The sequence below is a fragment of the Pinus tabuliformis genome, chromosome X (assembly GCF_031772625.1).
Source record: "Pinus tabuliformis cultivar Carrire ecotype Pingquan chromosome X, CPIR1, whole genome shotgun sequence".
Classification (NCBI taxonomy): domain Eukaryota; kingdom Viridiplantae; phylum Streptophyta; class Pinopsida; order Pinales; family Pinaceae; genus Pinus; species Pinus tabuliformis.
In genome coordinates, this window is record NC_142308.1 from 85,953,217 (window position 1) to 85,965,947 (window position 12,731).

Consider the following 12,731-nt stretch of genomic DNA (forward strand, 5'->3'; position numbering starts at 1 on the left):
CATTCAGACATCTCGTGTGCACGCAGACAACTTCCAAGAAGTAATTCTGCAGTGCCCCCAACCCATTCTCTTTTCTTTGCAATACGATACAATGAAATTCTTAATTGTTTTTCCGAAAGAGGGATTGGGTGTGGCTATGTCCAAGGATGGGGAGAAGAGAATTTACCTCGTTCTGAAGGACATCAGCAACACTGCTGGGGCTTGGGACCTTCGGACCTATACAACTCTGATATCCCCTCTCCCTACCACACGTTACAAGTACAATTCATTCAAACTATTTACTCTGTTGTCTTGTGTGTGTTGATTTGACGGACGGGGTTTTCATTTGTGTGGCATGCTGGGTGAATGGATAGATAGGCCATGTTTATATGCTGTCTTTTTGTATTTGAAGGCACTAAAGAGTTCACAGGAATCACGCAGTTTGTGTGAGAGAAAGAAGGGAATGTTTCGTTTTCTCTTGAATTTTTTATCCATTCGTCTGATACACCTATCACGATGATAATGATGAGCAATCTATGATTTCTAACCTTTCCTCATGCTTTGGACAGAACAGATTTGTGGCTCAAATGCTCTGCGACTTATAAGGATCGCCATTAAAGCTTATCGCAAGTTGCATTGTAAGTAAAGCTGTAAAATGAGATGTATAAATTCATATCGCTGTAAAAGTCTATGTTATATTAGTGGAAAATTAAACAATCATTGTCTTGGTCTTCGCCATGGGTTGAAAGGCTCTCGCTGCCTCTGTATCATCATTATGTTATACGGATTCGTGCCATTTAGAGCTTAGCTTTTACCGACAGAATTGTGGCAAACAATAAAACCCATGCTATTGGGTATTGAATGCCGTCTAAGACACCATATTTAATGCACTCTGAAAGCTTGACGGGACAACCCTGGTCATTCTCCTCCGCCTCCGCCTCCGCCTTGATCGCCACCGCCACCACCATTCCATAAGAAAGCTCGCATATACGATACATACGATACACGATATACAATGTACGCATACGTACGCATTTAATTGGCGAATTTGAATTTTGAGTTTGAATAAGAAGCCCGCTCTCACAGTCGGAACTTGCTCTGGGAGTTGAGCCCCACACAGACATGTCGGCCCTCACTCTTCTTATACCAAACGAAGTTCCAGGACTTCAAGTGTTCAATGATGGTCACTGGGTTTCTGCTACTTACATTCCAAACGCTATCATCGTCCATATCGGCGACCAGCTGGAGGTTACTAAGTTTCTTTCTATGGGTTTTTCTTTGTTTTTTCTCTCTTCCTCTCTGGACTCGTAATACCATAAATTTTGATTGATGAATTTGTGGATGTGAAGATATTGAGCAATGGGAGATACAAGAGCGTTTTGCATAGGAGCGTGGTGAGCAAGGAGAGGGTGAGGATGTCGTGGCCAGTGTTCTGCACCCCACCTCTTGACACCGTCGTCGGCACCATGAAGGAGTTGATCGATGAGAATAACCCTCCATTGTTCAAATCCAAAACATACAGAGAGTTCAAGCATTGTAAGATCAACAAGCTGCCCCAGTAGAAAGCTACCACTCTTGTTACAGCAGCTTTGTTTGTTTGCTTAATAATTCCAGGCATTAGTTATATAATCTCATGATCATCATAGCTTAACATGTAACTTTCATGGTAATCGTTCGTTTAATAGTTTCAGCTTTGAATAACTCTAGCCATGGTTGCTTAATGACTCTTGTGATGAGTACAATCTCATAGTCATGATGGCTTTAGTGTGTAGCTTTCATGGGTAATCGCTAAGGTTTCATGAGCAATAGTTTCAGCTATGTATAGTGTATGGTGCAAAATATGTTTTATCAAATAGTTTTCGGTGATTTCTCAACCGATCTGGCCATAAATTGCATTTAGTTTAAGAAGGCAAGGGTTTCAGTCCTTTGACATTATTTGCGTTTCGTTTAAAATGACAGAGGAAAATGGTTGGTTCAAATCATTTGGAATCCTCACATTTCTTATTATCATTATATTTCTATATAATCGTTCCTAAGATTGCTTTCAGAGCCTGCTTTCCATTTTCAGAGTCCTAAGATGCCTTTGAAAGCCAAGCTCTCCATTTTCAGTCTCCACATTCTTGGCTAATCTTGGATTAAAATGTCGTTGTCTCTATTTTCAGTCTTCATATTCTTGGTTAATTTTGGATTAAGATGTTGTTGGTGTAGGTATAGAAAAATATTTTATTTAATTAATAAATATTAATATTGATTTTTTTTTCAATTTCCTAACTTTATATTTAACTTTTGGCTACTAATTTTGATTCTTATGTATTTATTATAATTTTAAAATAAAAATAAAATTCTTAATTATTTATTATAATTTAAAAATAAAAATCTATTTTAAGTAATATTATTTGTATTACAAATATTTATATAAATATTTTTTCTAGATTTTAAACATTTAACTTTAAAATTTTGTTTTAAATGGAAAACAGTGGAGTGATAGATTGTCAATATCAATACTCAAATTGTCAAATCTATCCATTTCAATGAGCCCTGTTTATTTAATCGGTTAAGTTTAGTATATTTAGATTTTTTATTCAAAAATTAGTATTTCAGTGATATTACAATTTACTCAATTTTAAAAACAAAACTATATGAACAAAATAAAAAGTAATTTATGGAACACTATTTAAATATACTCGATATGCTAAAAGGTAAAAAAATTTAAATTTGCAAATAGATGTGATAGGAAGTTTGGGAAAAAATGATATATTTGAAGGAACCATCATCTTATGACGCTTTGTTTTTTTTTTAACTATAAATAAACAAAATTTTATGAACAAAATAAAATGTAATTTATGGTACAATACTAGATATGATAAAAAGTAAAAAGATTTAAATTTGCAAATAAGATGTGATAGGAAGTTGGGAAAAACATGACATATTTGAAGGAACCATTATCTTATGACACTATTTTTTTTTTTTTAAACTATAAATAATGTAGTTAAGTTTGGAATCAAATAAGCATTTTCAATTTATCTAATTATTTGCTAGCTACATCCACACCAAGATCACATAATACCTTAAACACCCAGTAACATTGGGAACACATAGATATTGAGGCATTTGCAGCAAATGTTCAAAATTTACAATGCATTCTACATATCATTTACTTTTGTTTTACATTCTAGTAACTATAGAAACAACAAAATCATGTAATAGAACATCATGAGTACAACAGGTATTGGTCACCTTGGAGTGGAGATTTGATCTTGGCCTTTCTACTACTACTTGCACTCCCTTGTTGTCATCTGTGTCCAAGTGTGAATGTTGATGTGCTCCGACCGAATGTTAGTGACCCACCGGTTGACCTACAAGCATACTCTATGAGTATTCTTTTTCCCCACAGATCCCCTCGCTGCAATGGGCCTATACAATAGAGGAAGAAAACTAGTTGATGGAGGTGAGCACCCATGGTTAACGAGTCCCCTCTCTAAATGCCTTCACCTCACCAAACTCACTATAGCTCGTAGTCACTCACAATAACATAATCCCATCCATCGAACAGTAGGGTAAGCAAAAGTCCCATCTCCCATAGCTTGCCCTTTAATTTATAAGAGGCTTCATAGATGACACTTAGCACTTCATGCATAATTAATTATTTTTATTAATCCAAAAGTCTGATTATTCACCCACCCATGTGTCACCCTCTTACTAAGGCTCTCCAAAATTATTTACTTAAAATTCTAATTCAAACATAATATTTTTCCTCACCCCAACGAGACTTTCTATATCTTCTCTTAGTTGTCTCTTGACCCTCTTTTTCTACTCAATTTGTGTTTGTTACTGAAGTGAACTGACAAGTATAAGATTTGGTCCCCCAACTACCTCTTAATTTAACTCAAATTGTCTCTTGGATGGAGATTCTTGTATTGGCTCTTGCCACATGGAGGTTCTCTAAATGTCCTACAATCTAATTTATTAATATTTAATTTTATTCACCACCCTCTTTTCTTATGGGGTTAAAAATCCATTAGTACTAATCTTTTTAATTCGCTCTATGTCCATCCCCCCCACTCTTGCCTAGTAAAACACTTATGCACATTTTCTACTCAAAATTTCCCAAATGAGGGGAGGTAGAGTTCTCAAGTGCTCCAATTTTTTTTATTTCTTCCTATTCTCCCTTTACCCCAATTTTTTTTTCTTGGTTAGATAACTTGGCTTTAAAACTTTATTTACCACATTATGTGAATTAGTATGATTATCATATTATAGTAGTTTCATCATGATGCCTAGTGTGCAAAGTCGGTTATGCCCTTCAATAACTTCCCTTCGAAGTTCCAAGGGTACCACGTCAAACAGTTTCTTCTTGATGCTAAGGATACGAAATCGGTCGTGCCCTTCAATAACTTCCCTTGAAGTTCCAAGCATGCCAATTTGTATGCCCTTCAAGCATATAATGATTACGAAGGGAAAGCTAAGTGTGATTGTGGGGAATGATATCCTCTCTTATGTCACCCTCTATAGTGAGACTAATGGTGTTGGGAATCAAGGAATATTCCTTGATGTGTGCCCCCCAGTAAAGTCCTCATCAACAACCCAAATTGGGACCTGCCCCCATGACATCGTTATCTTCAAGGAGAAGGTATCCCAACCCTTCCATCCAAGTCATGATGAAATTTCTAGCAGGTGAAATCAGGGACATTGTCCTACCCCTCTCATGAAGTTCCATCTATTTGTACAACCCCATCACCCATATGTGAGTCATTCGGCCAAGCAACTAACATGTGCCTTCATCCACTAACATGTCATTAGAATTTACAACAAAATTCAAACTGAACTTTAAAATTTCAAAGAAAAATATTCAATTCCATCAAACTAGATGTCATCGACTCATCACATACAAATGCATCTAGTGGTCTCTTGCCATACTCGATAATCATTAGTAGTAATGTTTTACAATGTTAATCATTGAGATAATAACATATGTTAAATCATCAACATGACATATTCATCAACATCGTTGTTCACTATGAACCAAAACTAATGTAAGTAGCCAACGTAATGAATGCGTCCATCACAACTATTATCATCATAATATTGGTAGAAAACATACATATCTATCACAACTATCATCATCATAACATCAACTAGGAAATAAACACATCCATCACAACTATTATTATCATAACATCGATTAGGAAATAAACACATCCATTACATCTATCATCGTCATAACATCAACTAGGAAACAAATGCATCCATCACAGTTGTTGTCATCACAACATCAATTAGATAATAAATATAACCATCACATCCACTAATAGTAGAGTCAAATAGCTAGATCCTCAACCTGAGGTCCTCAAAGAATACTGAGTGAGCCTTAATGCTATATTAATGATATTGTCATATCAGGGATAGTCAACTAGAGCGAGGCACTATAATATAAGTACAATTGATGTAAATTGACATTTTATATTGGGTACCATAATACTGTAACAAAAATTAATTATAAGTTAAAAAAATTTCATAATAAAATTGCAATGAAACTTCGATTAAAAATATTATTACATGTTTTTTTCAAATTATATAAATTTAATTCATATATTAAATTTTTTATAATTAATATGCAATGAGCAGTCATTCTCGAAACTTGATTCCTAAGGTAACATTTTCATTGATTAGATAGATGCATAATCACCCATATCAAAATGATTTAGGGTAGAGATTATAGGCACAAATATATGAGGATCTATGCCTATGTGGAGGGCATAGGGAAGTTCTTTCCTTCCGATCAAAAATATCATTAGTTGGGTTCCCCCGCAATGCTTGGGTGCTCCTTTGGCTGAATGACTATGCAGTCAGGGAATGAAAATGGATGCTTGATAGTATTGGATAATTACATATATAACACAACAACATAATCATTAGTGTAGGTGCTTGCATGGGCCCTTATAGGTATAGGTGCTTCTATTGGATTTAGCTAGGTAACCATCCCTTTCGTTGTACCGGAGGTTGCAGACAAAAAGTTCGCTTGAAACAAATTCTTGAAAAACTTTGCTTTCACTATTTTCATTCACATTTTCAGTCTGGGATTAGACATGAATACCTTACCCAATAAGTCTTGGAATTTCATGGGATAACCTAACCAAATTTCGTGGGGGCAAGGCCATATTTGATGCGATAAAAGTGCCACTTGATTGCCTAAAGAGAAGGTAGATAGATAGGGATACGAAAGAGGTAACTAAACCATGCCTAAGGATGGGAACTAAAGGATGGTGGATGGTATCTAAGCCCAAGGATGGGAACTAATAACTCAAGCCTAGTGAGGGCCTCTAAAGCTAGTGAATCAATGGATTATTGGGTCGCATTGATGCTAAACGTTGGTGAATCAATAGATTATTGGGTCGCGTTGATGCTAAACGCTGGTGAATCAACGGATTATTGGGTCGCGTTGATGCTAAAGAAGCTGGTGGCATTCTCTCCGTGAGAAATTGGTTAATTCTCATAATCAGTTGTTGAATCAAGAACTTAATCAACAGGAGAAACTTTTGCTGAGTCAACAACCGAATCCACCACTCCTCAATCAACAACATAACCAACTGATCAGAAGAAGGATTGGAAGGAAGACTGTTCGGTTACCTTCTTATAAGCAACCCATGTTCTAGCTATTGTATGGAGGTTGTTGCTTTTATGCCATTAGTACCTAAGGCTATCTGTCTTTGTTCTTTGAAAGGATATTATTTACTATTATAGTAGTTTGATATTAAGTTGCAAGGGTCAGATTTGATGTTATAGTGGCAATGAAATTGGTTTCTAAATCAGTAATGAAATTGGATGTAATGGCTTTAGTACCTGAGGTTATCTGTCTTTGCTCTTTGAAAGGATATTCTTTTCTAGTAAAGTAGTCTGATATTGAGTTGCAAGGTCAGATTTGAGGTTATAGTGGTAATGAATTTGGTTTCTAAATCAGTAAATCAATAATGAAATTGGTTGTAATGGCTTTAATTTACCTTTGTTTCTCAACATAAATAACATTATTCATTATTCAACAAAAACATACCTGTATGTCTCCAACAATTGATGAATAGAATGAATGTAACATTGTGCACGCACTCAATTTGTATGTTTCCAACAACTTCTGAATAGAATGAATGTAACAATGTCTCAACACTTTGATTACATGTCTCCAATAGCTAATGCATAGAATGAATGTTTGAAATGAGAATGAGTAAGAGTTGATGTTTTATAGTTTTTTCATATAGAATTTAATTGGTAGGGAAGATAGGCATAGATTTCCATCTCCCAAATTCAAATGTGTGTCTTGGATTGATTTGTACATGATCAAGTGGTTGATAATCTTTGATGGTTGATCCATGTGCTTTCCTGTTTTTAATTCTTGAATTGAAAAGTCTGTTGTCTTTAATACTTGAATTGAAAGGGTTGGTGTCATTTATTGCATCCTTTGAACTAATTCCTGAATTGAATGTTGTCATTTATTTTCTTTAATCCTAAATGGAATGTTGAGAATTGAATGTTGTCATTCATTGTCTTCAATAGGTTGAATGGTTAAATACACATGTACATATGGTTGACACACATTTCACCTATTCTTGTGCAGGTATTACTGAGCAATGGGATGTGTTGCTCCAGTGGAAATATGTAGGTGATTGTTTGATGGGATAGGTGTACTCGTGAATAGAATTCAATGGAATGCTTTGTAGTGCATTTTGACTTATTTGGTAATTCAGAGCTAGAGATATTTGGGACATTATGTCTTGTCAATATGTGATGTTAAGGTTTGGTATTTGACACTTATTGACCCAATCAATATGTGGGCCCATTTTGTACTAAATTATATAACTTATATAGCTTAATATAAACTATTTATGTGCATATTTTTGATGATTTATGAATATTTTTTTTTTTTTTATGGATGTGTGGGACCAGTACTATAACTAATATTAGTCCCTGCACAACAATAGAAGGCTCTCCCCTAATGGGATGATTATCGTTAAGTGGTAAAAATGAATTGGTTATAATTATTATACTTTGGGGCAGATAGGTAGGGCAAGATATATTGTTTTTACTTTTGCATTGATTAAATATTGTTTTTGTTTTAAGTAAAGTTAAACATTATAAATTGATTTGTGTAAAAAAAAAATATAAATACAAATTAATTATTTTTAAATAATATTGAAATTCATTTAAATATTAGGAACTGAAGTTATTTATTTTTAAATAATATTAAAATTCATTTATTTTCAATATTATTGTTTAATAATGAACATAAAATAATTTGAATATAATATCATTGATAAAGAATATTGTACAACTCCTCGACTCAATTATTTTTAGATAATATTGAAATTCATTTAAATATTATGATATGAAGTTGATTATTTTTAAATAATATTAAAATTCATTTATTTTCCATATTATTGTTTAATAATTAATAATAGAAAATAATTTAAATATAATATAACTGATAAAGAGTATTGTACAACTCCTCCACTCTTTACTTTTTTACTTTAAAATTGGACCACTTGAGAACTCTACCTCCCCTCATTTGGGAAATTTTGAGTAGAAAATGTGCATAAGTGTTTTACTAGGCAAGAGTGGGGGGATGGACATAGAGCGAATTAAAAAGATTAGTACTAATGGATTTTTAACCCCATAAGAGAAGAGGGTGGTGAATAAAATTAAATATTAATAAATTAGATTGTAGGACATTTAGAGAACCTCCATGTGGCAAGAGCCAATACAAGAATCTCCATCCAAGAGACAATTTGAGTTAAATTAAGAGGTAGTTGGGGGACCAAATCTTATACTTGTCAGTTCACTTCAGTAACAAACACAAATTGAGTAGAAAAAGGGGGTCAAGAGACAACTAAGAGAAGATATAGAAAGTCTCGTTGGGGTGAGGAAAAATATTATGTTTGAATTAGAATTTTAAGTAAATAATTTTGGAGAGCCTTAGTAAGAGGGTGACACATGGGTGGGTGAATAATCAGACTTTTGGATTAATAAAAATAATTAATTATGCATGAAGTGCTAAGTGTCATCTATGAAGCCTCTTATAAATTAAAGGGCAAGCTATGGGAGATGGGACTTTTGCTTACCCTACTGTTCGATGGATGGGATTATGTTATTGTGAGTGACTACGAGCTATAGTGAGTTTGGTGAGGTGAAGGCATTTAGAGAGGGGACTCGTTAACCATGGGTGCTCACCTCCATCAACTAGTTTTCTTCCTCTATTGTATAGGCCCATTGCAGCGAGGGGATCTGTGGGGAAAAAGAATACTCATAGAGTATGCTTGGAGGTCAACCGGTGGGTCACTAACATTCGGTCGGAGCACATCAACATTCACACTTGGACACAGATGACAACAAGGGAGTGCAAGTAGTAGTAGAAAGGCCAAGATCAAATCTCCACTCCAAGGTGACCAATACCTGTTGTACTCATGATGTTCTATTACATGATTTTGTTGTTTCTATAGTTACTAGAATGTAAAACAAAAGTAAATGATATGTAGAATGCATTGTAAATTTTGGACATTTGCTGCAAATGCCTCAATATCTATGTGTTCCCAATGTTACTGGGTGTTTAAGGTATTATGTGATCTTGGTGTGGATGTAGCTAGCAAATAATTAGATAAATTGAAAATGCTTATTTGATTCCAAACTTAACTACATTATTTATAGTTTAAAAAAAAAAATAGTGTCATAAGATAATGGTTCCTTCAAATATGTCATGTTTTTCAACTTCCTATCACATCTTATTTGCAAATTTAAATCTTTTTACTTTTTATCATATCTAGTATTGTACCATAAATTACATTTTATTTTGTTCATAAAATTTTGTTTATTTATAGTTAAAAAAAAAACAAAGCATCATAAGATGATGGTTCCTTCAAATATATCATTTTTTCCCAAACTTCCTATCACATCTATTTGCAAATTTAAATTTTTTTACCTTTTAGCATATCGAGTATATTTAAATAGTGTTCCATAAATTACTTTTTATTTTGTTCATATAGTTTTGTTTTTAAAATTGAGTAAATTGTAATATCACTGAAATACTAATTTTTGAATAAAAAATCTAAATATACTAAACTTAACCGATTAAATAAACAGGGCTCATTGAAATGGATAGATTTGACAATTTGAGTATTGATATTGACAATCTATCACTCCACTGTTTTCCATTTAAAACAAAATTTTAAAGTTAAATATTTAAAATCTAGAAAAAATATTTATATAAATATTTGTAATACAAATAATATTACTTAAAATAGATTTTTATTTTTAAATTATAATAAATAATTAAGAATTTTATTTTTATTTTAAAATTATAATAAATACATAAGAATCAAAATTAGTAGCCAAAAGTTAAATATAAAGTTAGGAAATTGAAAAAAAATCAATATTAATATTTATTAATTAAATAAAATATTTTTCTATACCTACACCAACAACATCTTAATCCAAAATTAACCAAGAATATGAAGACTGAAAATAGAGACAACGACATTTTAATCCAAGATTAACCAAGAATGTGGAGACTGAAAATGGAGAGCTTGGCTTTCAAAGGCATCTTCGGACTCTGAAAATGGAAAGCAGGCTCTGAAAGCAATCTTAGGAACGATTATATAGAAATATAATGATAATAAGAAATGTGAGGATTCCAAATGATTTGAACCAACCATTTTCCTCTGTCATTTTAAACGAAACGCAAATAATGTCAAAGGACTGAAACCCTTGCCTTCTTAAACTAAATGCAATTTATGGCCAGATCGGTTGAGAAATCACCGAAAACTATTTGATAAAACATATTTTGCACCATACACTATTCATAGCTGAAACTATTGCTCATGAAACCTTAGCGATTACCCATGAAAGCTACACACTAAAGCCATCATGACTATGAGATTGTACTCATCACAAGAGTCATTAAGCAACCATGGCTAGAGTTATTCAAAGCTGAAACTATTAAACGATTACCATGAAAGTTACATGTTAAGCTATGATGATCATGAGATTATATAACTAATGCCTGGAATTATTAAGCAAACAAACAAAGCTGCTGTAACAAGAGTGGTAGCTTTCTACTGGGGCAGCTTGTTGATCTTACAATGCTTGAACTCTCTGTATGTTTTGGATTTGAACAATGGAGGGTTATTCTCATCGATCAACTCCTTCATGGGGCCGACGACGGTGTCAAGAGGTGGGGTGCAGAACACTGGCCACGACATCCTCACCCTCTCCTTGCTCACCACGGTCCTATGCAAAACGCTCTTGTATCTCCCATTGCTCAATATCTTCACATCCACAAATTCATCAATCAAAATTTATGGTATTACGAGTCCAGAGAGGAAGAGAGAAAAAACAAAGAAAAACGCATAGAAAGAAACTTAGTAACCTCCAGCTGGTCGCCGATATGGACGATGATAGCGTTTGGAATGTAAGTAGCAGAAACCCAGTGACCATCATTGAACACTTGAAGTCCTGGAACTTCGTTTGGTATAAGAAGAGTGAGGGCCGACATGTCTGTGTGGGGCTCAACTCCAAGAGCAAGTTCCGGCTGTAAGAGCGGGCTTCGCATTCAAACTCAGAATTCAAATTCGCCAATTAAATGCGTACGTATGCGTACATTGTATATCGTGTATCGTATGTATCGTATATGCGAGCTTTCTTATGGAATGGTGGTGGCGGTGGCGATCAAGGCGGAGGAGAATGACCAGGGCTGTCCCATCAAGCTTTCAGAGTGCATTAAATATAGTGTCTTAGAGGGCATTCAATACCCAATAGCATGGGTTTTATTGTTTGCCCAGAATTGTGGCCCTTTGAGAGATTTGGAGTCATCATATTAATGGAAAGGTGGGAAAACCGATGAAAGACACTATTTTCTTTTCATTATTAGGGCCCGTTGTACTGCGCTGCAGTTAACTTCTTTTCGGCATGTGCGGCATCCCTTTCAGTGACTCAGAGTTCCTAATTTCCCACTATTTCCTTCTATTTAAACAACACACATACCCAACTTGTGCACCACACATCGCTCTCCAAGTTCTATGCTGAATTATCTCGCCTAACTGTAGGAATTTTAGGGTTGTTATTCACAAACCTAGTTTTGCTACCCTTTTAATCTTGTTGTAGGACTTCGAATTTGGCGGCTTTTATTTTTTTGCTTTTGTCGTTGTTGTCTATAATTTGTACGTTAATCGCGCGAAATCTTTCCCATTGTTGTAAGTCTCAGATTGGAGTGACATGGCCTGCGAGAAAATAGAAATTAAGAGAATACAAGTTCCAGCATAATAGTATGTGCAATGAAACAATTAAGCTGCTGGTAAACTCACTTCCCCTCCCCAACTATACTAGCTCTTCTCTGGGTAGTATTTCTGCATTTGAATTGATTCATGGACTCAGGCCAAGGAAAATATTGAACAGAAATTTATGATACTCAAAAGTGCAATCTTAATAATGAATTGGTGGAGTAATTTCTTTTTACAGAACTTTGCATCTTTGCATAGACGCACAAAGCTACCGGGAAATGGGCTATCCTTAAACTAAACATAGAGGTTTTGATTTTTTCTAACATGTTAGGCCCAGAATGCCCCTTAGAAATAAAGCACATGTAGACTATAGTTCACTTCTCTTAAGACGACATCCAAAATAGTGCAATATATTAAAATGCACATCCCTAAATCGTAACATATTATTGTAACTTTATTTTTACTTTTATATGGGTTACCGTAAATATTTTGAAG

General features: G+C 34.2%; 2 protein-coding genes across 2 annotated transcripts; one reads left to right on the plus strand and one right to left on the minus strand.

Annotated features, from left to right (window-relative positions):
• The first annotated feature begins 841 nt into the window (after window positions 1-841).
• On the plus strand, window positions 842-1,957 carry LOC149138496 (flavonol synthase 1-like). The gene is made up of 2 exons (XM_089449607.1): window positions 842-1,227; window positions 1,329-1,957. The coding sequence occupies exons 1-2, from the start codon at window positions 1,102-1,104 to the stop codon at window positions 1,539-1,541; spliced, it is 339 nt and encodes a 112-aa protein (XP_089305733.1). The 5' UTR covers window positions 842-1,101; the 3' UTR covers window positions 1,542-1,957.
• An 8,807-nt stretch (window positions 1,958-10,764) lies between these two features.
• LOC149138497 (flavonol synthase/flavanone 3-hydroxylase-like) lies at window positions 10,765-11,757 on the minus strand. Its single transcript, XM_089449708.1, has 2 exons — window positions 11,387-11,757; window positions 10,765-11,285 (listed from the first exon to the last, which is right to left on the minus strand). The coding sequence occupies exons 1-2, from the start codon at window positions 11,567-11,569 to the stop codon at window positions 11,073-11,075; spliced, it is 396 nt and encodes a 131-aa protein (XP_089305834.1). The 5' UTR covers window positions 11,570-11,757; the 3' UTR covers window positions 10,765-11,072.
• Between the last annotated feature and the right edge of the window lie 974 nt (window positions 11,758-12,731).